This window comes from Aptenodytes patagonicus, chromosome 19 (assembly GCF_965638725.1).
Source record: "Aptenodytes patagonicus chromosome 19, bAptPat1.pri.cur, whole genome shotgun sequence".
Lineage (NCBI taxonomy): Eukaryota > Metazoa > Chordata > Aves > Sphenisciformes > Spheniscidae > Aptenodytes > Aptenodytes patagonicus.
Genome location: NC_134967.1, coordinates 4,353,054 through 4,380,270, shown reverse-complemented (window position 1 = coordinate 4,380,270; position 27,217 = coordinate 4,353,054). Strand labels below are relative to the sequence as shown.

General features: G+C 50.3%; 1 protein-coding gene across 6 annotated transcripts in view; it reads right to left on the bottom strand.

The window, feature by feature from the left end:
- Window positions 1-27,217, bottom strand: part of CASZ1 (castor zinc finger 1) — a 211,974-nt gene that overhangs the window by 36,386 nt on the left and 148,371 nt on the right. For all 6 annotated transcript variants that reach the window (XM_076356421.1, XM_076356422.1, XM_076356419.1 and 3 more), the window contains 4 exons: window positions 17,445-18,014; window positions 8,846-9,686; window positions 5,984-6,052; window positions 985-1,075 (listed from right to left, as the gene is read on the bottom strand). In XM_076356421.1, the coding sequence (XP_076212536.1) occupies window positions 985-1,075; window positions 5,984-6,052; window positions 8,846-9,686; window positions 17,445-18,014 (1,571 nt within the window). The remainder of the gene's footprint in view (window positions 1-984; window positions 1,076-5,983; window positions 6,053-8,845; window positions 9,687-17,444; window positions 18,015-27,217) is intronic.

The window sequence follows — 27,217 nt, the reverse complement described above, 5'->3', positions numbered from 1 at the left end:
ATCCTTATTCCCTGGGAGACCAGACAGCTCCTTTGCAAGCAGCTTCTAGACTCCTTAGGAAATAATCATGAGGCCAATCATAACAATAGTTTTTTCTGTCTTCCCATCCTTTGTGTTTCTCTCTTTCTGGTGCAGAGATATCCGTGTCACAGTTGGGACAGACTCATCTCGATTACCAAATGCTGGGCTAGGAGGACCACTACATGCATCCCAGAGACAAACTCTCTTTTGATCAATAGAAACCCACAGTCAAGCTCAGCAGATCAACTTCCTATGCTGTGGTCAGACTCATTCCTTTGAGACCCAAAGGTCTCCTGGGGTAGAGCTGAAGCTGTGTCTCGTGCACAGTAGAGGCAAACTCTGGGATTCCCACTTACACACATGCAGCCTGACCACAGAAATGGCAGTGTCAAACTCACAGACCTGGGAAGAGGGTAAACAAACACAGCACGTGACTCGGCTGGCGTGACGTCGCTACCCTGGCAATTCTCCCAGTAATTACAGCATCGCACATGCTCCTGCCCCCACGCTTTCCCCACGAATACCGGACTGCTGCTGGTCTTATTGGGTGTTTTGTTGCAGATACTGCTTGCTACAATGTCACTCGGGCAGCAGGAGGGAAAGAGACAGACTAACAGATCAGCATTCCCTGGTTTCAGGCACAATTTGTAACACAGCAGAATTTCTTCTCTTGGTTTCACTGATGTAAATCTGGAGTAGCTCCCACTGACTTGAGCTGATCTATATTCTGCTCTTTGTTATAGTGGTCTGGGTTTGGTTAAATGGTGTTAGATTGGGTTAAATGGGAACAAAATAGGATTCCAGTAAGTTCAAAATATATCTTGCCCTCTTCTTTCAGAGTGGAAAAGTGAAGAGGCATGTGCATGCATGGGGGAGGAAAGCACAGGAGGACACACATCTGCCCTAGGTGGTAGCCCTTTACATTCAGGTCGCTGCACTGATAACTTTTTACCATTCTTTTACCTGGTAGTTGCACTCTGGGTCAAGGCAGTGGTAATGTTCTCGATACTGGTATGCACAGTGTATATGTCCACAGTGCTGACTGCCAGAGAACCTGCAAACATGAGGGGGGGACAGAAGAAAGAAAGGGAGAGAGAATGAAATGGTGTCCTGACAGTAGCGCCTATAAGCAAGGTACAAATAAAGTATGTCCCATTCCTGCTTTCATCCCACATGTTTATGGCATTAAACTCCATCTCCTTTATCCCCTCCAAGGATGGTGATCCTCCCACCTTCCTTTTCTTATTTGTCACTATTTAAAGGTGCTTCTTGAGCAGGATCATTCAGGTCTTGTACATCCCTAATCTGTCTGTCTTTCCCTTTGAAATTCATCTCCATTATCTAAGTTGCTTACTTGGGGAAGAGTAAGAAAGGAGGGTTCCTTCAATTAAATATCATACAATTCTAAAATTCTCATGTGTGAGTTTAGATACCACAGCAGTGAGTTTCAGAAATCTCCCATGCCAGAAGACGACAAATAAACATCGGTCAAATATGGATTCTAAATTTTAGGTATACGCCCATCTAGTAGGACCTCAGAAAAGCTCAAGCATTCATTTGTTTGTACGAGTTATGTCTCAAGACTTTTTTTTAATCACAGTATGGTGTCACACTACAGAGAAGATTGCAAACCACTGGACTAGATGGTGAGCCACACAGATAGAAGATGATCATGGCAAGATTATATAGGAACTTTCAATAAGATGGACAGATCAATGGAAAGATAGGTGAGATTGATCAACAAAAACAGAATGAAGCATTACAGGCAGACCATCTCGACCCTGTGTCCACATCTTCTCCCATGCACGACAGCTCTGCTGATCATTATTTTCCATGTGGATACAAGTATTTGCTCACAACAAAAAATAGTGCAGTGCAAAAGAACAGGGTTTTCACCCTGCCTTTGAGTGCAATTAAAAGTAGGACACAAGAAGCAACAGCCAACAACATGCACCTAATCCATTTCTGCAGGCTACCATTGAGCATTCCACACAGCAAATTTGGAAACTCCTGGCACATAGGGTGGAAAAAAAAAACCAGAAAGGCCATATAATATCTACATACGAACAGACAGTACATAGAATGTATTGACAGATAGACACATCAGTAACTGGCAAAAGGGGACGATCCAGTAACGGGCTAACCAGTGCAATGAACTCTCTGATGTATATTCTAGAGGACCCTGGAAGAGCTGAAGGGCTTGAAAGGGAAAAGCAGTGGAGAGAAGGGGACTCAGAGGGGAAACATTCAAAGATAAAGCACCATCTGCTCAAAGGTTCCTCAAAGGTTCCTCACGTCACTTAGTGCTAAACACAGCAGGAGTGCATATGATAAAGGGCATGGGAAAGAAACAAGGAAGGGCAATGGGTAAAAAGGAAAAATGAGAGGAGTGAGGGTGTCCTGGGGCAACCAAGGAATGGGGCAGGAGCAGGGAAGATTATGGATCATCATAAGGTGAGGTAATGCTAAGCTACAGGACAGAAAAAGTCAGGATGAAAAGCAGTACTAAATAAGGCATTTCTGAAGCACAATAAGGAAGAGGAGGTCAACTGTGGAGACAGCAGGGCCTCTAGGAGATGGAAAGGGGACTTAATTGACAGAAAAGATAGACATTGCTAAAAAATTAAATGACTTCTTTGCCTCAGCATTCACAAAGGGAGACAGGGACAGATGCCAGGAGCAGACATGCCTCTCCCTGGGGAAGGAGAAGAAATACTGCAGGAAATCAGGATCACGTCAGAACAAGTGATCGAGAAACTGGAACAAACCTCAGCAGCGGAGAAGAAACAAACCACAAGGCAAACAGCAAGGCTGGCTGCACAAACAAAGGTGTGGAACTGAAAGCAGAGGAAGCGATTCCTGTTCAACACCTGGGCAACTGTAAGGCTAGTACAGGGCATAGGCAGCAGCCTGAGTCACCATGGCATTAACCAGGTACACGCAGCTCGGCAGCAGATCAAACCAACTGGTCCGGCTAGTCCAGGGCTTTATGTCAGCAGCACCACCACCAGCAGCTTTAAAGGAAAGAAACTGCTCTGTGGAAAGCTTCCTCCCTATTCTACTGATTAGATGGGGAAGAGAGAGCAAAGGGCTGTGCAGGGCTGGAGAACTGTGGAGCGCAGGCCAGGCAGAGAGAAGAGGAAGATGAAGACCTTGCTGACAAATATACACCTTTGAAGCAAAGCAGTCCAAAATATTATTGAAAGTGAGGCTGCAAAATGACCAGAGATGCCAACTGCAGTAAAAGAAGGGCCAGACACCGAAGAGATCTGACTGTATGGGATGAGTTACTTGAAGCATCCTAGCAGGCTTAACTCACGGGCTCAGCTTTAAAAGCAACAGCTAAACAAGCACTCCAGCACTTCAAACTCTTACCCTCCCTTCCACGTGCCACAGAAAGGTGTGTGTGTGGTGTCCACAGCGCAGGAAGGGAGAGGCAAGTGTTCTACCAAACCGTGTGCTTGGGGAAGGAGGGAAGCAGCAAACACACCACAAAGGGGAAATTCTGCTCTTTCAGTCTGTAAGGTTAGGCTCCTAAAGGGTTATTATTTATCCTGTGTTTCTTCTGACACTTGAAACAGTTCAAAGCTATTAATTTTTAAAGCACAGCATCTGTTTAGCTTTTTCATAACAGGAAAGCTTACACAGCGCACACTTATACGCATACACACGCGCACATTTACATGCACATACTCTAAGGTACATCAACACCCCTCTTAATTTACATGAACGTACCCACAATTTCCATGCACATGATCAGACACAAACACACACACCTGAAATAAGCAAACTCACAGACCATTTAATCATGCTGATATGCGAATCCAAACTCCTCAATTGTCCATACAGGCACATAGATTCATTTTCACAAGAACAACCCCCTCCCCCTTCCCTTACTTTAATTGGCTCACTTTTTTTTTTTTTTTTTGGCCAGAAAGAACTACTCTTGATCTGGCAAGAGTTAGAAAGAAAAACCAAGATAAATAAATAATAATAAAAATAAGAAATAAAGAAGTCAGCATGCTTAGAGAGTGTTTACAGACTCATTACCCTGTAACGATGATGTGAAAGAAGGAAGAAAAAAAAAAACCCACCCCAATTACAAGGGGGGAGGAAACCCACACAGAAATAAATATTTAAGCAAGTGCTGCCAGAAGCACCATCTGCTGAGGCACTAATAATAATAATAATAATTTTTTCTGTGGTCTTTTTTTTTTATTTTTTAATTATAAATATACGGGGGGGGGGGGGGGGAACAACCCAACCCAAACTAGCTAAGTAAGAGGTTTTGTTTTGTTGTGTGAGAGAATGGATTATCCCTGGGCAGCTTTTGGCAGTGGCTTTGGCAAACTCATTAAGCTAATTATGCAGTACAGACATACAGTGTCTCTCTCCCCCCACCCCTTGATTTTAAGGCTTTAAACTGTTTTTAAAATTGTGTGTAAATTGAAGGGAAGTGGCTGTGCTGCCAACGGGCGGCTTGCAGAGCTTTTTAAGCAGGATGTGGTGTCCCTTAGCTATCTCACAAGCTTCCCTCAGTTACCTACCTGACCCAGGGGAAGGGGCTTGCAGAGCGCTACGAAGCGTGGATGTGGGTGAAGTGTTTATACAGTTCTCTGCTTGAGAGGGGAACTGGGGACAGAAAGGGTGGCATCTCCTCTCTCACTGCAAGCTCTGCAATTCCTGCAATCTCAGCAATAAAAGGGTGCTGCTCCTTCTGCCCCATGCAAAGATGGGCTTAAACCCCTGCTTTCATTCCTATACTCTCCCAGGAGGCAGTGAGTTGCCACGTGCACTAGAGGCACTGCTGCTTGAGGAGCTGCATGTGGTGGTGCAACTGCCCTCTCTTCCCATGTGGTCTTCTGCCCCCTTCTCCTACATCAGGGATTTGGGCAAAAGGGATGGAAGGGAAATCACCTCTTGTTCCGCTCTCCAGCTAGGAAGAGCACTGTTCCCACCCTTTTCCCCTGCTGATGTGCCAAGATCTTCCCTTGCACCTTCCTAGCAGCTGACTGCCTCCCACAGAGAGACTCTCTGTAGACTCTGGCAAGGTGGGAAAGCACAGTACATGTTTCCCTCCCCTCTTGTTAATAAGTGCCCAAGTGCTGGTGGGAACAAACCCTTCAGTTTTCTCTCTGGAGAGAAGTGTTTGCTTGCTTCCCTGACTGGTGTCTTTCTGTATACAAGGGGCTTTCCTAGTGAGCTTCCTCACAGTACAGATGGAGGATTCAACAGGCCAGGGGCAAAGGCTTGGTGATGGACCCTTTAGACCATGAGCTACACCTGTTTTACAGGCAGGTTTTATTCAGTAATCTCCTCTGCCCCTCTGGCTCTCATGGCATTACTCACTCTGTCTCACCACAACAACCTTGGGCTCCCTCTCAGCATTGCTCATTCTTGACCTATGCTTGCCCAGAGCTGTGATAAGGTGCCCTAGTCTGTACCTTATTCAATGAGGGTCTCTTATATAAATGAGCTGCAAAATGTTCTAGGATAAACATCCCACATTGATGCCAAGACCTGCCTAAACTCGAGTCACTTGTGAATTCCTCCAGCCTAGATTCTCAGAGGTGAGACGTTCTCTGCTTGCCTCTGGTAGGCACTGGACATGGTAGGGGAAAAAGGCTGGAGACAGCACAGCAATGGACAGAAAGAACGACAGTCAAGAGACAGCGCTCCCATTTAAATCCTGGGCTTGTGCAGTGAAAGATTTTTCCACTATTTGTCACAAAGTCTAACAGCTCTGGGGAGCCGAGTATGCTCTTGGCATGCTTGTACACCTTTCACAGCTACTGCTCTCCCAAGCAGGGGAACAGAGCAAGTACAGATGCCAGAGGGAAATGGAAGTGCCAATGACTGGTTTAAACACTTGATCCAGATGGACAAGACCTCATCTCTCCCACCACCACTCCACCCTCTTACTTCCAGCCCTCTCCCAAAGAAAGTCAAAAGTTCTGCCTACCTGGCAATATACTTCTGGTAAATATTTACGTCTTCGCTGACAGCTGGTTTGTCAGTGGGTAATCCGTTCCTAATGAGAAACACACAGGGCAGAGCTGGTTAGCAGGCAGGAACAGAGGACAGTCTAAGCTCCTTATTTCTCTCACACACCACTGACACATCAGGAGAGGGCCCATGGAAGAGTACCCAGCAAAGACACCTATGGGTGTCTTAACCTCCCTCCCCCTTACCCTTCAAATCCTGTACCTTCTTTTCCTAGGGAACCGTACAGTCTGCCTACCACCCCTCCTGCATATTCCCTCTTTGCAGGGCTCAGTTCAGTTTGTTGGAGACACTGAGAAGACCAACCATGAAAACATATTTTTCAACAGAAAAAACTAAATACCCATATACAAAGAACCGATGGCCACGTGAAAACAAAGACCTCCCTGAAGCACCTTGCAACACTGCCCTTTTGTACACAGAAAGGCCATTGAGATACATCTGCCATAGGCTCACCTGTGGGAAAAGAGTCTCTGTGCTTCACCCAGGCTGTGAGCTACTGCACATTTCCTATGGCCAGCAGGCACAGTGAACTCCTACCCGGTCCGGACAACGTGGCTACAGCCCCCTAGATGGGGCTTTAATTGCCTCTTTTTTCACACAGATACCCCAACTCCAATAGACAGATGGGGCAGCAAAGGTATTTATGTATTTTAATCAATGAGAAGACCAATCCAACTGCCACATAAGCCTGGGTTACTTAATATCATTAGGAAGCAGACAAAAATTACATCCTCAATGAGTTCAGCAAGAGGAGAAAGAGATACAGGGCCAGACTCCAGTCTACCTAAGAGACAGTGGCATACACCAACACAATGCCAGACAGGCTGTACGTGGTCTTCCTTCTCAGTTTTGCCCCCACCCAACCTCCACTCCTACTCATGACTGCTCTGTAGCCTGGTTTAAACAAGGACACTTTCGTACAGAGTTCACTTGAAGTAGGTAGATTAGTTCAGGGCAGGTTAATAGCATTAGATGTTAGAGAGTTTAAACCCATGGCTAGGGTATATGTGCATATGTGTGAGAGTAAGGGGTAATTCCTGCCAGGTTATTTGGTCCAGTGGGGACTGTGAGTGGAAAGCCAGGTCCCAGATACCACAGTTAGCACTTCCTCCACCAGCACAATTAATGGTCTGCTTTCTTTTATCGTGAAAGCCTGTATCTAGTAAGCAGCCTGAAGGAGAAGGGACCAGAGCCCCTTCTGTACTCCAGTGTGTGACCAGGACACTGGGAACTGCCAGGCTGAAGGCCCTGGTCACCTCCATTCCTGTTGCAGCCCCACCATGATGCCCCAGTTGAGGAAGTCCTGTGGTTAGAGGAGGGATCACCATGGTGCTGCAAACCCACACCTGCAAGCAGCAGGAAATGAGCAAGAGAAAGAAATCAAACTGGGATCCCAGTGCAACACCAAAGCAGGTAAGAGCTGCTCACAGCCCCCCAAGCACAGCTCTAGGATAGCCACTGAACTCCAGGCAGCTGAGCATTCTGCAGACTCTTCAGGCACACTGAGTCCCTGGCCAAGTCACCCATCACAACAAGGCACTGTGCCTACAGGAATATTTACACCAAAGTGTTTTTTAGTAATAGGAGTCCCTGCCTGCCATCTGGAGCACATATAGGGTTCATCCTGAGCGGGGGTCAGATGCAAATGTTAATAATCCTCTGCCCTTTCCCCTACACCTTAACCACAGAGCTCCCAAATCTGTCTGCAGGCAGTTGGGAAATGACTGTTTCACATGGAAGACAGGTATCATTAGCTCTGCCTTCCAGGTGGGGAAACATGGAAAGCAGGGGATGCAGACTTGCCTGAGACTGCAAAGAGCATTCGAGTGAGGATTCAGCCCAAGGCCTCCTAGGTCCACATAAAACAGCCTTCCTCCTTACCAGAGGGCAAAGTACTAGGGTGCGTGTGATGGCATTTGCCACGGAAGTGCAGGCTAGAGGTCCTAGACTTACTACAAATGACCCCATGGGATTCACAGCTCACAACAGCCCCAGGTCCACAATGAGAAACAAGTCAATCCAAACCGTGACAAGAAAGCAGAGAAGTCCCTTCCTTCCTCCCTGTTTGCAGCCTCACATACATACGTTAGCTTTTCTACAGCTACCACCTCTGGAAGCCACATTAAAAAGTAATCCAAGGTTTGGCAAGGCCTTCAGATATCTCTATTCAGTCAATGGCATCACTGCAGAGATTGCCAGCAACGTTATGTGTAGGAGGTTATTAGTGGTAATTGGGCTAATGAGTTTGCCCAGTACCTCTATTTGTGTAAGGAACAAGCAAATTGAGAAGACACAGGCCTGGCCCCACAGAAGTATGTATATGCCTAACTCCTATGAAAATTGATGGGAATTAGGCACCAAAATGTCTTCTGAGTTCTGGGACAAACAAAAAGCCCCATCTTGCTAACAGTGAAGTCAGCAGTTTTGCCATTGAGTTAAATGGAAGCAAGAATCAGGTTCTCCTACAGACACAGCTGGATGCCTGGCGAACCGGAAGAAGAAGAAAGTAAAGTAGTTACAACCGTGACCTTAGAGTGCTGACAGCACCATGTTCTTTCATTTTAACATATGAACCCAGGAACTAGTGGGCTCTAGATTCATGGCTGTGACTGCTGATGGCAGGCCACATCCTTAGTGCAAATATAGAGATGTAGGTGCAACAGAGGAGCAGACACTCCAACAGAGAGCAAAAAGAAACATCACACGAACAGTGCAGTATTTATCATCTCACAAACTGGAATTGCCCACTGATCCACACACAGACTTTAGGTATGATCCCCCACTAACACAAAGATAAGAAAAGTGGAAGGACACTTACTTTACTGTAGAGACTGTTCCAGTTGTGATGGAGTCTGTCTTGGAGAAAGTTGATTTCAGGTACTCAGGAGTGTTGAATGGCAATGAGACGGACTGCTCTGGCCCAGCCACAGGAGTGCTGCTGGGGGTACTGGCAAGGGGAGCAGGGGCCAGGCTGGGTGTTGGAGCTTTTACTGGAGTAAGCTTCTGAATGTTCCTCACGTCATACTTGGAAGGCCGGCCTACCTTGCCTGTCTTGAAGGCGATGGCTCCTCCCATATCTGGGCTTCCTTCTCCAGGCTTGAAAAGGTGCAAGTACTTGACGTTTTCTAGGTCATACTTAGAGGCCTTCTTGTAAGTGTTGCCATTTTGTGGCCTAATGCTCTCACCCGTCTTCAGCTTCTGAATGAAGAAGTCATATTTAGAGGCCCGTGACATCAGGCCCTGCATCTGGGAACTGCTGGGAGAGGGCAGCGGCAGGATGGTGGCTTTGGTCTCCGTCAGCATGGAGGCATCTGGACCTGGCACCCGAATGGGCTGTGCCAGCACTGAGGAAGTTTCTTTGCCCAGCTTGGAGCCCAACTCCTCAGATTTGGCCAAGTGCATGGGCCAAGAGAGCTGCTCTCCAGCTTTCAGTTTGCGTATGTACTCCTCATACTTGGAGAAGCGGGCTCGTTTGCTCATGGCGTCCTCGCCAGGGAGAGAGGCAGCAGTCGCAGTGGCCTCTGAGGTAGCAGCATTCAGCTTGTCAAAGCTGATCTTGCGGGCCAGCTCATCCCGCATGTTCTGATCATCATAGCCGAACATGCCCAGGAACTCATTCATGGTGGTGGCGGCATAATCTCGCAGCGATGAAGCTTCCCCTACAGAGAACCAAAGTGAGAGTCATGCAAGGCGCTGATTTTTCTTCTCCTCCCATACCAGCACTAGTAGCAGGGAGGGGGAGTAAGGGGAGAGGGGAACATGATCTACTGACGTTTGGCTCACTTGTTAGGTTTTACGACTCTTAAATTAATTTGTTTTAAAAAAAAAAGTAATTAATACTGGGGTAAAATAAAAAGAGTTCATCAATGCCAGGAAAATCAATTTCCTAAATGTTCTAGCCGATGGCTTTTCAGTACATTAAACAAAGTTTCATAAATGTCTCTGCACTCTTGCCTTGGCCTAATATGAAGAAAAAGTAATTTTACTGGAAGTGAGACCAACGCCAATATGCCAAGGTTTGTACAGTTCTGTCCTTGTGTGTGTTTGTATATGGATAGGATATATATGTGCATAGGATATATGCACAGAGGATAGACGGCAGTGTGTCTGCGTGTGTAAGGGGAAGTAGAAACATGTGAGATATGCCATGTGTGTTGGTGAACAGCAGGGCTGAGAGCAGGCAGGACAGCATGGTGTGAAACGGATAAGGGAAACAGGGCAAGACAATGTATGGGGTGGAGCAGGAGGAGGGCAGAATGGAAAAGTGCAGAGTAGAGAAGGAAAGCAGCAGAGGTGGAGATGAACTAAGGTGGGGGAAGAGCGGCAAAGGCTCTATGCATGAGAAGCTTGGCAGTGAGGAGCGGGGGGGGGGGGAAGGGGAGGCGTGGAGAAGAGAAGGCAAGACAAAGACAGAATAGTTCCCCATAGCTGTTGCAGTCCTTCCCTTCCCTGTCAATTTTGTAGATTTCTTTTCACCCAACTTGCTCCCTTCCTTCTCAATCCCCGTGACTGGAGAGCTACTACTCTCCACGTGGAAAGGGGCCACAGTTCAGCAAAGGCTGTGGAAACCTACAGGCAGCCTCCTGAGCAGCCAGGAACAGCTTTCAGTAAGACCAGGAAAGGGAAAAGTCCATGCAGGTGCAAAATGGGTAAGGAACTGCCTCCTCTCCATCAGGATTTTGACTGAGGACAGAAAGAGCTGTTGTCCTGATGTGGGCTCCAGGGAGGGGGAGAAAGCCTGTTCTCTGGAGCATGGGTTGGGGAAGGCACAGGAAGGGATTAGTCTACCTGAGCGTGATCACAGGGAGGAAGAATGAGCAAAAGCTGTCCTTCCTTGGGTCTCTCCCTCCCTTCCTCCCTCCCCTACTCCCTCAGGCAGTTTCACAGGCCACCAGGCGGGGAAGAACACACATCTGGAGGTCACCCAATATCAGTGTAAAGGAGGAAATAAAAATTGCTCTGACGTGCCAGCTTGGACTCATTTAGGCTTCAGTCTGACACAGCGCTCCTCCTCTCCCTCTTGCTTTCTCCTGCAGAGTAAAGATTTACTGTGTGCAGGAGTCCTTCAAACCTCCCTCGTCATCTTTTCCAATCACTCACTCTAGCTCTCATGAGCAAGCACACTCGTCCACAGGGAGCCAGCACAGGCAGGTACATTGGCAGCAGAATGGAGGTTCTGGGCACTGGGTCCAGCTCAAACCAAATCAACACTGCCTTGAAACATAGTGGAAAAGGAAGGCACCAAGACACAGCCACAGAACAGGTCAACAGATGCAAAGCATGAAAACGGACCCCTAGGATTTGGGGGATCTGACAGCCAATGATGCCATACGCACAGGCATGCACATACATGAGAGCATTTCTGCCCACGCAAGAGCCAGTCAATGAGCAAAGTCGAAGTTCAATAGCCACCGGCTTCCACAAATCAGTTTCCACAGGACTATGCGGAGGAAGAGACTGCCTGCAACGGGCACTAAAACGTGCAAGACCATGAGGGTCATATTCCTGCTTCGATATTGCCCGGTATAGCTGTGTTCATGTAGCTGAAGTGCTGCTGCACTAGTTGCCTGTGTACGTGGTACGTGAGAAAGACAATGCAAAGAACATGCCTGAAGCCTGCAAGCAGAAGGACAAAGACACATCTGCTTAGTGCTGCGATCTGGTTTAGCCCGAAATGACTTTCCAGTTCTGGGCCCAGCATCCTGCATGGGATTTTGGGATGCCTGACTTCAGAATGAACACCCTGTTACTTACAGAATGGGCGGCAATGCCCCTGCAGTGTCTGGCTCAGGTTGTAGCTTTTTGTCCTCGCACAACCTCATGGGTCAGTATTAATCTTAAAGGATGTTAAATGCAGAATCATGCCCCACAGTGTCCAGTAACAAGACTTGTCAGAAGGAAACCACAAGGAAAGGCTGTATTACTCCATCCTCAGACATAGGGTCATTTCATCTGTGCTGCCCCACCGGGCCCTCTCCTGTGGCCCCTCCAACACCCTACCAAAGCCATCAACTTTATCTTTCACACACAGACATTTTAAATAATTTCGTCTTGCTTTAAAGCAGTTCTCCTTTTTACCTCTTTTTCTTTCTTCTCCACGTCCATTTCAGTGTAACCCTATGACCCAACAGAAGTGATTAAACCCATGAAATCCCTACTGGGTCTAACACTTCCCTCTTTCTGTTAAATCTGCTTTTCCTCTCTTTTTGGACCTATAAAACAATCCCCTAGCCTCCTTCACAATGCCCTGACTTCCAAGCACTGCACAGAAAAACTCTAGCCAGCCTGTGCCAAACTGCAATGGGAGAAGAATACCACAGAGAGGATTTGATAGGAAATTAAACTATTAAGTGTGATTTTTACTAGCTTTAACAGCTGTCCTGAAAGCCAGCCAACCCCTTTCCTTCTTTATCCTAACCTGCAGCACACGAAAAGAGGGGAGACCCCCTTTTTCAATCCCACATCTCAAATCAATTTTACAAATCCCAGCTCGGTTCAGGCCCCACAGACATTACAAATCCAGAGAGGAGATTCAAGGAAACCTAGTATTTTCTTTTAACACTGGAGAAAATGGAATATTGTAGGACACCACCTCCTTTTTAAACTTCTCTCATCAGCACACCTGGTCTTGGAAAGCATCTTTGGTACCCCTGTGGCTAGACCTCAATTGGTGCAAACAATTAGATGCAAAACCCAAGACCATAGGAAAGGGGGAGTTTTCAAACCTTTCTTGAGCTTTGCAAAGTCTGAGCTTGAGTTCAGGTTTCACTACACTGGATTTAATCCCCTCATCTCCCAAAACACCTTGCATTCTGCTTTTCCTTTGCTCAAATTTGTTTCCAGGTGATCGCAATACCCTCCCTGACCAACAGCTTTGCCAGCGCTGCTCAGTCTTTCCTCATCCACATTTGAGATGAAACTGGCCAGTTCCCACTACTCACTGCCTAGCAAGCGCTACCTTCACTCATCCCGGCATGAGCCCACCAACACAACCCCTAAAGCCAAGACAACCTTCGCTTATTTGCACAGGCACCTAATCAGAAAGCTAGAGGCTCTTCAAATGGATGCACCTTATGGAAGGGAGCTGTCTTACCACAAAGATGGTATGAGACCCAGCCAACTCATTTCATACGCACTTTCAAACAACAGTGAAGAGGTAATTATTACTACCTAATCGAGAGAAAACCCTCCCCATACCCACATGCAGACAAAAGTGAAGCAGGACAGCGGTTGGGAAACAAATCCCTGTGAAAAGTGCACAGCCCTGGAAGGCACAAGGAAGCATTGTCCCTGGGTCTTCTTGCCCCTCCCCTGCACCACATTTTTCTCTCCTTTTCTATGTGATAATAAAAGGGCTCCCTCTCCCCTTGCCGCTGCTCTCCATTTGTGGGCATTGCCAAAGAGCAGAGATCTGTGTGTCTCAGAGCAGCTATCGTATCACAAAGGATCCGAAGCTAGCAAAAAAGGGGCTAAAAATAGCCTGCAGCAGCACACTATATATGGAAGGAAAAGCAAAACAGCCCAAATGGAGTGCAAGGTCTGGGTACTGGGGGATGGGACATCCCAGCCAGGGCTCTGTCCTTTATTCTGCTTGGGAGAGAAAACACGCAGACTTGGGGGCTATGGGGTAATGAGCAAGACATTGGCACTCATCATGCATGTTCTCCCAAGTGGAGTCTCCCCAGGAAATTATGAAGAGAAAACCCCTCTTGCTGAAAACAGGTCCAATATTCCCTAAGAGACTTACCTAACAGGCTAAGAAAAGAAAGAACTTTTAAAGCTTGTACAGGAGAAAGCTCCTGGTGACTACTTTAGTCCACTAGGTAAGTAACAGGCAGAGTAAAGAACATGGGACTGTACAGGAAAATCTCCCTGGGTATGTGTGTGTCAGTGAGAGACTGTGGAAAAGGATCTGTGTCAGAGTCTGTATTGGGAAATCTAAATGCTATATATAAATGTGTGTAGAGAAGTATGGGTCAGTCAGTGTGCAGGACAGGGTGCGTGAATGAAGAAACGTATCCGCATGTCCAGATCAGCTTCTGACACCCACCTCCTGACAGACACCAGCTTTGCGACTCCTGAACATGTTTCCTAGCTGTACCAGAGAGGGAGGCACATAAGGCAAGACTGAGCACTGACTCATTAGTCCCTTGTTTCCAAGGGGTGGCTCAGGAAAAGAAACAGGGATGCCATACATGCATGTTCCCCATCTTGTTTCAAAGCATGAGGATTGAATAGCATGGACCAAGTCTCTGCAAACTCCTTCCTGATGCACAACAAGCCTCACTGTCTGACCCTGGAAGGAGAGAAAGGTGGCAGGGATTTCGCATTAGACTACAGGAGGTGTTACTGGAGGACACGAGCAGTAGCTGAAGCCCCGTAAAGCAGGCTGTGTGTGTATACACAGGGACTCCAAAAAGCAGGAACCCTTCTCAGCCCCATATAGTCAGGATCACTTTCCTCACTGATCAAGAAAGCCCAGCTAGATGTAGGACCTGGTTTTCTGTGTGGCTCCTGCTTTTTACCCAAGTTTCCAGCTGATCAAAGAAGTATGGGCTCAATTTTAAATGCTGCTGAGCACTGCCAGCTCTGTATCCTCTATGTCCTCAGAGGGAGCAATGGGCGTTCAGAACCTTCAAAACCAGGTTCCTGTGATGACTCCCCTGAAGCCGCATTGCCCAGGAGGGCAGAGCTGTATTCCTCTCCTTTGATCTGACTGCCTCCTGCTACCCCCCAACTTACAGGAACAAAACCTCCTTTTTAGTGTAGGCAGTTCCAGACCTCACTGGAATAAACTTGCATCCAGTAACACCAGGTCTGAAAGGACCTGGTGATCAACAGCTTAAAATCCATTTTCTGGAACATTGACAGAAAAAGACAGAAGAGGAAAAGAACTTTGTCCGTTCCAAAGCAAGAGATGTTTCAGTTTGTGCTTTCCAGGGAAACGTTGCAAACGACATTTATAACAGGGTTCTTGAAACAGATGCTCAAGACCTGGCAGCATGTCTGTTTGCAAGTCAAATCCCATGTGGCTGTATATGTAAACCGGACCCCGCGTGTGCCATTACCCGCCTTAAACATAAATGAGTCTTCAGCCCCCCGTGAATGCTTATACATTTTTTGCACAATCCTTTGACAATACAGCCCTACAAAGGCATTTTACTGAGAACTCCTACCCCAGTGAGAAACCTCAGTTCCTTTTAATTTTCCCCAGTTTGGTAACATATTCGTTACATTTAAGTTCCCCTCCTTTTCATTTTCGTAGCAAATAAAAGCTGCAAATGGGGGGGAATTAAACTAAAAACAGAGTCCAGGCACAATCACCTTGTGTCTGGGAACGACAAGGGCTTTCCTATCAAAGGAAACTGAAGGTCACACTTTTCCTCATTGATCTTGCAATGTTTGTTAATTACTCTGTCACTGATGTGGCGAAGGATAATTAAACAGCTCTGTTTATATCTTATATGCATAATTATGTGCGCTGCCACTGAACTCATGAAGACTAGAGAATGTGCCTCTCCAGAAGGGGAACGGACAGACGGAGATGAGTTTCGGCTGCATTATTAACAGGAGGAGGAAAACATGCGCACACACAAAAGGAGGAAAGTTTGATGGATTCACAAAGTGCTGAGATCAGGGGAGGGGTGCGTGCAGGTGGAGCAGATTAGGGGGAGATCTTTCAATTACAGATCCAATCCAGCTGAGTGACAAATTAGGGGAGGGAGCTGCTCTGCCCTAATGGAGAGAATTCAATTTACCCTAAGCTTTTGCCAAGGCTTAGCACTCATACACCCCCCAAAATCAATCTGGGGGAAACCTGGGTATCAGAAGTGAGAAAGAAATTCAGCTGGGGCTTTTCCCAACATCTCTTGCTGAATTCAGCTTTTGAATGAACCACAAAAATAAGACAGAAGCTATCTGAAAATAAGATGCACACACAGCCTGGAGGAAAACACCTTGCAACTGCATGCAGGTCAGCATCCTGGACCGAAGTGGTGGGGGACATACAGGTTTGGAACCAGCAGCTTCACCAGCTCGAGCCTGAACTCAGGCTGTGCTACCCCACTGGCAGCGCTGGAGGACAGGCTCCCATGCCTGCCTCGTGAAGGAGGCAATAACATGGCGAGCAGTAACCTCTCAGCCCAGGATGAGGGAACACGCAGGAGCAAAAAGGGAACGCGATGCATTACGTGTCGGACAGCTCTGTTACGGGCTCTTATTTGACACCCAGAAAGGGGCATCTGTACTGGTAGGCCAACCAGGGATAAGTGACAAAGACAGGTAGCGCTTAGACAGCAGCTCGCTCCAAGCTTGCTACCAGCCCCGCAGCGCCGAGCCCCCGAGCAGCAGAGGGCAGCGGCCAGGGCTCGGCGGGGTCCCGCACGGGACGTGCAGCCACTCCGGCCTTGCCCTAGCACAGCTCGGTCCCCTCCCGTCCGTTCCCCCGGGGAAAGCCGCCACCGCCTACCTCCTGCCTCCCGCCGCGGCGGCCGCTCCTTCCAGAACCTTCGCCCCGGCCGGCCGTTGGGCGGGGCGGGGCGGGGCGGGGCTGCCGCACGGGCGCGGGGCCGGGTCCCGCCGCCTCAGGTGCGGGCGCCCCGCGGGGTGGCGGCCGCGGCCCCGGCCCCGCCAGGAGCCGCAGGTCCACCCCCTCCCTGGCGCCTCTTCCCGGAGCCGCCCTCGGCCTCGGGTCCCCGACAGTCCCCGAGCTTTCGCAGGTGGCCGCGCCGGACCTGCCCGTGAAAGCCGGGGGAAGGGGCGGCCCAGCACCTCCGCGGGCAGCCGGACTGCAGCATGCACCGGGTTGAAATGCACGATGACTTACTGGCTTTCCCCCCCTCCAGCCCTGGGCTCCCATGGTCAACTCTGATCTCGGGGTTAATTATCATCACATAAGATGCAACATGTGGGCGTGAGTGTGTTTACACAACCCTGCCTGCAATGAAATGCACTGCAATGCACTGCACAGCCGGTGTGTGTGTGAATACGCTGCAGAATCCACCTGGGATTTGCCACAAGGGCACTCTCTGCTTCCCCCCCGCCCCTCCATGCAGAAATACATGACCAGGAAACCAGCATGCCCCACAGCTATCTCCATCTGAATAGTGTGAAGGAGTCTGCGGAGGGGAGATCTACTCTATCAAGGGATCTACAGTCTGGAAAGAGCCATTCAGCCACATCCACCCCAACAAATCCCCCTCTTGGGAAGGGGAGGCTGAAGCAGAGGCAAACTCAGCACAGTCCCAAGAGCAAAATACCAGGCCTCTGCAAGGGGATTGGGGCTTTCACCCTCCTCCTTGGCTGCCAGATGCAGACAGTATCTAGCATGGACACACAGCAACAGCTTCGTCTGTCCCACAGAAAACGCAACCGTGAAGCTGCCCCACGCAGGGAGGTGGAGGGGGCAGAGGGCTTACCTGAGGCGGTTCCTCCCCCCAGCTTGGAGCCTGTCTCGCCACTGGAGGACCGGTAGGCATCGTCCTTCGAGGCCGGCCCGTCTGAATCCCTGTCGTCCAAGAAGTTGCCATCCTGCGAGCCCCTCAGAGTGTCTGCCTCGTCCCCGTTATCTTCCTCGTCACTGCAGCCCTTGGGCTGCACCATGTAAACCCCTTCGGGGGGCACCTCCGCGCTCTCAGCGCCCTTACATTCCTTGCCCTCTGCTCGCCCCAGCAAGGGCTCCTCGTTGTATTCCCCGTTCACCCACTTCTCAATCACCTCCCTCCTTTTGTCCTCCTCGATCTTCTGCACACGGCTGAGTCCATCTGAAAACTCTGTCCCCAGCTCCTTGGTCCCAGGCTGAGGCAGGTCCTTGTTGCTGCTCTCCCGCTGCGGCCCCTTGTCCGCTCGCGCCTGTTCGGCTCCCCCGTGGTCGAAGACGACCTGGCGGCTCAGCTTGGCACAGATTGCATTTAGCTTCAGGCCGCCTTTGCGCTTGGCAGCCATTGTGGGTTTTCCTGAGGTTGCGTCAGTGCATATAGTTCTTTCAGCTGGAAAAAGAAAGGGGAAAGAAGCAAGGAAGGGCATTAGTGGGATCAGACAACTTGAACCCAAACAGCAAACGGCTGGTCCCAACCCAACGGGCCTTCAGGCATGGCCAGTGTCATCCTCTGAAAGGTGGGACTGCCATCTGTTTCCTAAGCTCTGAGTGAAAGTCCAGCCAGGAGAGCCCGGTGAGAGGCACGCTCTGAACCTGCTGGTACCAAAGGATGCCACTGGCCTCAAGAAAGAGGCACGTATTTATGCTGGGACTGAACTGGGCTCAAAAGGCCCCAAACATCTCAAGCAGGTGAACATGGTATGGGCCAGCCTTTGCTCCTGGCTCAGGCAGGATATGAAGTTTATTAAAAGCCTGACTTGCTCTCTCCTTCAGACTGCAGCACCACCTGCTTTTAGGTCCCCAGCTCCATCCCAGATGCGTTGGCTGCCAAAACCACACCAGCCAGTAACTGCACCCAAGCACCTGTAGCAGGGAGAACAGCTTCCCAAGCCTAACCCTAGGGACGGTGAGGAATTCACTTAATGGGGTTTACACATAGTCTCAGAGAAGAGAACCAGTATGGACCAGAAAGAACCAGTACAGAGGACAGGAGTCCTGGCAAGTGTGTGCGCCAGAGCACCAGACTGGTGTGTGGCAGTTGTATGGGAGACAATCGCCTTGGGTTGGTATCAGTTGATCAGGCCCCTTTGCCTGCTCACTCGCTCGCTCTCTCACACACAGGAAATTCTGCTCTCACACTTGCCAGCACAATCAGCTAATTAGTGTGGGTTTGTTATTTTAATGTAGTTTATTCATATGTGACAGCTAGTAAAGGAGGGGTAAGAGACAGTGGGGGGAGAAAGGAAGAAGATAAGGTCTTAACTTCAAGGTCACAGAGAATCTTGAACTAAATGGTCCCTATCACAGAGTCACTCGCATAATTATTGCACCAACAATTAACAAGACTCAATCACAAATAAAAGCAAAAACTGATTCTAAAGCAGCTGCATTGTCTCATTTCCCTCTTTATTTATGATACCTCTGAGAGACACCCAGAGTAAGAAGGGTTAAAGGTCCCAAGGCAAGAAACATGCACACAGCCTGGCTCTTCCCCCAGCATGAAGTGCGGAGGCAAACCCTGCTCTGTGTCCCAGGGCTCAGGAAGAGCACCTGGTAAAATGCCTGCCGGACACACACGCCACTGGAGTTACTGTGGGGACATTGCTGGAGGTCTCTTGGACTTTATGTCATGCTGAAAGAGGGACCCATCACATGGAGAGTGAACAGAAACTGTCTCCAGACCTCGAATGGTGAGAACGGGTTCCTCCATTGCACAGGAGTCCCTCGTGGCAGCTCAGCCCATACCTCCCTGTCACCAGCACAGAGGTGCTGCTCCACAGAAGCACAGTGAGATTAATCAGACCCCCTACAATGCATCCAGAAGCCATCGTGACAGCCCCTAATCCCATAACATGACAGCCCAATACAAACAGACTGAAACTTTAGACCTGCTGTCCGAGAGCCAGAGAGTGGCTGCTTAGCATAAACTCCTGACAGCTTCAGACACGTTTCCATGTCAAGGACTGCAAGAAAAATAACCCCCCGACAAATATATCAGCCCCCCACACAAAGGGAGGCAAAATGTACTCCTCCACTTTCCAGATGCATGCCCCCCTGGCACCACCACCTACGTGCAATCATGCTTTCATGAAGGGAAAGCACATGTTGCCCCCAAACACATACTTCCCCATCTAGAAATTATAGCTGTTCAAGAGCTGTGTGTATGCACTGGCACGCTCCATAAATGTAGTCATACACGTAGTGGTTAAAAAGTCCCATCTCCCCAAAATACATTCCTGTACATTTCCCCATGCATTTCCCTTTCACACATTCCCCAACACACGCACACAGTCCTCGCGCATACAGATGGGCACAGGCAGACGCCCATGAAGCTGCAAAAGTCTCTGTGTGCTGGCACCTTCCCTTCCCATCACATTCCCACTCTATTTAGGGCAGAAAGTGAAGGCCAATCCTATGCGCAACTGGTACCACAGAGGGAATCTCAGGAGGCTGCTGTGAGCTCCAACTGGAGCCTGGCCAGGACACCTACAGCTCACGCCTGTATGCTCAGGCGAAGGGCCAGCGGAGCCTCGATGGCTGCAGGTGGTTAGGACGATGCCTCCCGCGCGGTGCAGTGCCTGCCCAGGGCTGGGGCACCGGGTCAGCACTGAATCACCAGCACCGCTCTCCCGAATGCTGCCTGGTGATTCCCCGTCCACGTTCTCACGATACCCAGCCCTTCTTAACTGGTGAGATCAGCACTGCTTGAAGCTGGAGATAACTGGGAGGCAGACAGGCGGCAGCCCAAATCCCCGCTGCCCTCCCCCTTTCTGCAATGAGGGCAGGTCCCATTATTCTGGTCTGGAGGTGAGCAGCCAAGTGCGTGCACCAGCCGGCAAATGAATATATAAATATTTATTCAAAGGAAGAGAGGAACAGACCTTCCCGAGGCTGCACTTGCCGCGTACGCAGCAACTCCAGGGAGCCTGCAACTTGTCTTCCACTCCTGTTCCTGCCTCCTTCCATCTCACACACCCTGGCTTTGCCCCTCTGCCTCCCAGCTTCTGCCCCCCAGCTCCTGCCTTTCCGCTCTGCATCTTTCCTGTCCCTTCTCCTTGTGTTTGGGACTTTTTCTGAGCACAGCAATTCTGCCCTTTAACATTTTGAGAATCTTTTCCTAAAGTTTAAGTTAAGAATAAAGCGAGTTCTGAAAACTTACCTTTTCCCTGATCTATAAAACTAACCCTTCCAGAGACCTTCCTGAGATGGGATTTGCCCTGTAGTACCAGAACTCTTACGTACCTCCATCCCACCTATGCACATACGGCCGCAGGAAATCAGAACTCCCAGCTTCTTCTGCCAACCTTGCAACCAACTCTGCGCAAGCCTGGACACATCATTTCATCTTTCCATTGCCTTATTTCCTTGCCTATGGAATGGGAGGGACATTACCTATATCAACATTTCTGTTCCCCTCTTTCAGCCTGTCCATTTCACAAGTAGAAGGGAAACCGTTCTTACAAAGAAACGCTGAAGATGGCCATCAGGCCAGAGGGGACCAGAGCATCCATGTTCGTTCACTTGGGCAGGAGAGGAATTGAGCTGCTGAACGAGGGACCCTCATATCTGCCCGAGGTTGGGACTGCCAGGCAGGGAGGGACCCCCAAAGCCAGGCAGGGGCTCCCTCCCCCCAGGCCGAGCTCCCCACCCCAAATCACCCTGTGTCTTCATCGCACTGTTTAAAGATTCCAGGCTAAGTAAACATCCCCCTTCATTTTCTTCGTCTAAATAGAAATGTTTTGATTTCACATCAATCTGAGGAAGCCGTTTATAACCTGAGCCTGTCATACAGACTTTTCATCTCTGCCCAGGACAAACTCTCCCACATGCTCTATTTACACTGAGCACTTCCTCTGAAAACAATGCCACCAGGAGTTTACTCCGCTTGCCCCCTCCCCACACCCTGTGAGGAGACACCGGCTCCCTCCGCTCTGCACCCAGCCCCGTGGCATCTTGAGAGCAAACCTCCCTTTGAAGAAAAGATACGGCTTGCCGCAACCAGGCCTGGAAAGGAGGAAGACAAAACCCACCTTGCCATTTTGCTGCCTTGTCACCCCTTGAACTTGCTGCTGACAAGCCCAGGTTGCTGCCCCCACCACCCCTCTTTCCTCCCGGTCCCCATGTGCTGCCAGCGCCCCATGTGCAGCCCCAGGCTCTCTCCCTCCAGGCAGTCCCCAAAGCAGCACTTTTTCACCCATGAACTCCACGGTGGGGTACTGCCAAGGTGGGCACAGCTTAGCTCTGCCTCCCCCCAAGGGAGAAGAGGGGCTACAGGGGGCACACCGTGTGCAGGAACAAAGGGCTTTGCAGCGTGGACAGGAATAGGGCATCCCAGCCGAGGGGCAAACTGCGCTGCAAAGAGAAAGTCTGCTGGCTTTGGCTTGGGGTCAATGAAGAAACGCACCCTGGTAGAGGGGAGAAAGGGTCCCGGCTGTGAAAAAGGGACATGTGGGAGCTGGATGAACCAGCTGGCATGGGTGGAGGAGAAGGGGCCCCGGCTGTGCGGCAGGAGCTTACTGGTGTGGGAAGACCCAGGGGTGCAGGGGGGTGCCCCCGCCGGATGGGGCAAGGGCTGAGGAGTGGCAGGAGAGGAGGGGCAGGAGGGCCTGTGCTGTGGGGAGAGGGGTGCTGGCTGGGGAGGGACGATGCGCTGTCACTTCAGAGGGCCAGGTACATCGAACAGATGGAGCTTTCATATTCCTATTGAAGAGTTTTAAGCCCAGCTGAGCAGCTCCGTTCAAGAGGGAGGTCCCAGTGCCAGCTTTTCAGGAGCTGCAAGCTCTCATTCGATTAATTATTAACAGCATTATTTGGGGCGGGGAGGGGGAGGGAAGGAGGGCCGACATGCTGCACAGTCCTTTTCTTTTTCAACCACTGTGGTGCAAGCTTGACTGGAGAAACTCCGATCTGCCCAGGAGCCCCAAACAGGGAGGGCAGGACGGCTCGCTGGTGTGGGGGATGAGGATTCTGCACGCCAGAGCCTCTTCACACTTGAGCTGCAGTCCCTAAGATGGAGCCAAACCTTCACAGCAGAAGGCCGCTGGGGCATTGGGAACATGCTTCCCCAGAGCAATGCCCTGGCAGTGCCCAGCCACATGCCAGGAGGAGGCAGGGAAGGCAGCCAAACGCTCAGCCCCTTCCAGAAAGCATTTCCCCTCCAGCACAAAGACTCATGCATTATCCCAGGCAGGGCCAGGGCAAAAGCAGCAACAGCCCAGGCATGGCCCACAATGTGTGAGAGTGGATTTAGTGTGTGTATTTTCCCCTCTTCAGTTTATCAATAAAACATTTTATTGCTTTTAGCCCAGGAAATGACCTTGGATTAGTGGATGCTGTCTCTTCTGGCTGACCTTGGGGAGTTCACAAAGGCTCTTTAACAACCTCCTCTGCCCTGCAAGCATGGATCCCGCCTGTGCGTGTCTGCGTGAAGCCAGGGAAAGCCCTCGGTGTGAAAGTCGGACCTGACAGGCTCCAGCTCAGCACTGGGCAGGGAGGAGAAGGAGAATCAAAGACGTGGGAGGAGAAATGAAGCGAGAAGCCAGGGCATCCTTACGGAAGCGCTGCCAGCTACACTCCCTGCTTTCCCGTAGCCGTGAGGGCTCTCCCTACACACCCCATCCACAAACCGCAGAGGAAAAGCTGGGGACTCTGCTCTGGTCCCCGTGGCCAGCACTTGTCAGAGTGCATTCAGCACTGCTTGACCTTTTCCTGCCTGACACACTGGCATCTCCAGCTGCACAGGAGGCCACTTTTCTCCCTATTCCCAGCTCCCAGAGCCTGGTTCAACCCTGGCCCAAAGGGGCAGAGACCAGTAGCCATTCCCTTCAGCAAGCCTGTCCTGCTTCCCTTTGCTCAACCTTCTCAGCTGCAGAGTTAAGCTGTAATTTTCTAGTGACAGTGAGGGGCAGCGTACAGAAACAGCACTGGGCAGTGAATGACAGAAGGCATCCTGAGAGGAGGGGGAAGCGATGGGGCTCTGGAGATGCTGGTGCCCTGCACCGGGGCCGCCAGCCAGATGGGCTGCTCCTGTTTCCTACCCGGCCACTTTGCTGCTCTGGTGCTGCTGCCAGGGTTTCTCCAGGAGAACAGCTCATGATCATGGGGAGCCCCCCGTTTCCCCAAACAGAAAATAGCCACATCATCTCTGAATGGTGTGTATTTTCACTGCAGAAGTGTAATTATGGAGGGAGGGAATGGAACAGGAGAAACCAAGAGGAATTTTCCTCCTCAAGGGAACAGAAACTACAAGCAAAGAGGGCTAGTGCTGAGCTCTAAGCCAGAGCAAGGTCCCCGCACACCGCAGGGCAAAGCCTGCAAAGGGTGCTGCAGCAAACGGCACATCACGTCAGGCAATCTTCCTTGCTGCCTTCCCCCGTTAACACAAGCCCCCCTTTCCAGCCATGTCCTCTCCCAGTGTCCCCCTGCAGTGTTCCCTAGTACTGGGCACAGAGGGTCCCCATCGTCTCCTGCAAACACCCCCAACTCTTCTTGTCCTGCGTGCAGAGGCAACCCCTCCTGGCATCACAGCCACGCAGGCTTTGCCCTGGCGTGACAGCCCCCTCCCCAGAGCATGCTCCCAGCCCCCAGGTGCCCGTTTTCTCCAGTCGCGTCCTCCTGAAGAGCGAGCCCTAAAGTGTTAACGGCGATTGGTGAAATGGCACAGCAGATTGCTACAATAAATAATTTACTGATATTTATAAATATTCAAATCAGCAGGCTTCAGAAATTGAAAGGGGGGGGCTGAGCTGATGGGGAGGAGGGGTGTTTAGGGAGGGGGGGGGGGGGGCTGACATTAATTCCCAGGCTCTCCAAATTCATTTGAGAACTGTTTCTCATTTCAAACAAATATTAAATCTTTTGGTGTCAAGCCTCCAAAATAAAACATCAAATAGAAAGTCACCACCCTCTTGGTGGCCAATGCCTTGTCTGCCATGATGCTGGGCGCCTGTGGCCCTGTCCCCTTGGACAACCAGCCACTGGGGGAACGATGGCAGCCTGCGCCAGCGAGGTGCCCGTGCGAGAGCAGAAGCCCACCCAGCCACACCTGTAATGCAGCCCACCACACCACCAATCATCATCCAAGACAGGAATTCCCATTACTACCACCTACAAGACCTTGCCTTCATCTTCCAGTGGATCCCATTGGGAAGAAAGGGCTGAACGTTGGAGCAATGGAGGTGGAGCCAGGACTCCCAACTCCACCCTGGGAACAGACTCCCGACTTCACCCTTGCGGCAGAAACGGAGCAGGGGGTCAGGGCTCCTGACTTTCACTCCTTGCTCTGGAAGGGAATTTGGTTTTAGTGATTTAAGCTGGGGGTTAAAAGCCAGGAGTGCTGGCTTCCAGCCTGGTTTCCAATCACGATGTAACTGTCAATCTCCCCAGCTTTCTGTGCCTTAGTTTCCCCATGCAGAGGAGGAGGAATGAGGATGATTACCCACCCAGCGGGCTGAACCCAGCTGTGTTTACTCAGTGCTTTGAGATCTCCATATCAGCACTTTGTCACCGTGCTGGATTGTTACTAACAGTCTTTTCTACCTCTGAGCATCCTACTGACCCCTTAGATGGCCGAGGGAGATGAGCCTGTGTCCTCCCCTGGACCACCCCATTGGTAACACGAGGCTCCAGCATGGGGTGAATTTCCCCTAGATGAGTAATGGCTTTTCTAATGCACGGGCAGGCTGTCAGCTTCCCTACTCCCAGTGTTTTATGGGTTTAACTGAACGGCTCTGAACTCCCTAGTAAGAAATAAAGTTATCCCTCAGCGTCCCTTCTAAACATTTCACTCAGTGCAAACGGTGTTTAAGAAAAATGAGGACATATTTCTTCTTAAGGATGCAGTATCCCCCTTCAGAGGCCTAATTTATGCCATATATCACTGGCCAGGGAGAGAAAGGCAGCACAGACCTCACACTAGGAGTGAGCTGGCCCAAGCACAGCCCAGGCACAGCCGCTCCTGCTGCAATGGTGCAATGGGCTGCAACTCAAAGTCCTCCAGAGTCTGCAGAGTCCCCGCTGGAGAGCAGAGCCTGGCTGGCAGGCAGCAGAGCAGGACGGACACCTGCTAACACTCAGCACTGCGCTGTCTCCTCAGCTGCCGCATCGGCCCTCTCCCACCCCAGAGACCTCCTCACCTGCACTGCCCCAGCCTGCGTAGACCCCATCCTCCTCACCCCGCCCCAGCTCAGCCCCACTTGGGGCCCTTCTCCCCTGCACAGCTGAACCGCGACAGCCTCCACACCGGCCCCGCTCCCTTGCACCATGCTGGTCTCCTCTGCGACACTGCCTTCTCACCTGCCACTGACCTGCTCTGCTGCCGCTCGACCAGCTCTTCACAGGCATTTGGCACAGCTGGTGGGGAAAGTGGTTCAACTGCGAGCAAGGACAGGACTAATCCTTCTTCACAGCTCTTTAGTAACGCACGTCTGAACCTTTTCCTGAGCAGATCTCAAAAATGATCCTAAATGTGCTTTGATCTTGTCTACCCCCAGCCTCCTTACTCTGAGAGACGCTAAGGCTCTGCTGCTCACCCCCAAGTGCTGAGACAAAGCTCCTTGCCTCTGTCCTTCCCTTCACCCCGCTCTGCATTCACGTACCCTGAACCTCCAAAGGACAAGAAATAAGGCCCTCTTTCTGCATACAAGTAACACAGGGAACTTCTAGGATTAACAAAAGGAGCAGAGTGGAAAGAAGAGGGAAAAAAGTGAGTAACGGGAGATGGGAACTCTGGTTCTGCTCCCTGCTCTGCTACTGACACCTGCTCCTTCTCTTTGGGCAAATAACATCACGCAGGCTCTCCTTCTGCCCTTGACCTGCTGGGTCTCTTCAGATGGTAAGCCATCTGGGCAAAGATTTCTTGCCTAGCTTAGCAGGCCCAGTACCTTTGTTTGCCATTTTAGGTGCTACTGCAATTCAAGTAACAGCAGAGGAAAAGCACTGATTCAGGACAGTTTGAAGCTCAGAAGTCCCTTGCGTTCTGCAGCCAACTTTCTAGTTCATCTGTCAATGCAGGATCTTTGATGAGACATTTCAACAGTTTCCTCCTCTTGGTCCCATGAAAACCTGCTCTCGGAGTTCCAGCCTAATGCAGCGAGCAGGGTCTCACTGCTCCCCAGCATGAGAGGCTGCTCCCTGGGAGCCTTCTGTCTTCAGAGTCTTTCTTTCAGATAACATAAAGCCAAGAGGATCGGCTTTTCTGATCCAGTTTCTTCTCCTTGCCTTATTTATTTATTTATTATTAATTTTTTAGTCCAGTTAAAAGGTTTACTATCCAGACGAGCCTAAGTGGCCTCACTCAGCCTAACTCACTCTATAAATCAAACAGAACTGCTAACATCTACATCACAATCCCGCCATCAATCTCCCCACAGGTTGTGAAGAAAACCGAGGGGAAAGACGCAAAAGGGAGAGTGAAGAGTAATAGCTCATCACCATCAGGTCCCTGCAGGCTGGCTGTGGCCCTTGGAAAACTCCCTATGAAGCCAGACATGTTGTCAGGGCAACTAAATGCAAACACGGTGCCTAACTTCACCTCTCCATAGACACACATGCACGCTCCAGGTGCTGTGCCAGGAAGACACGGTGGATGCAGAG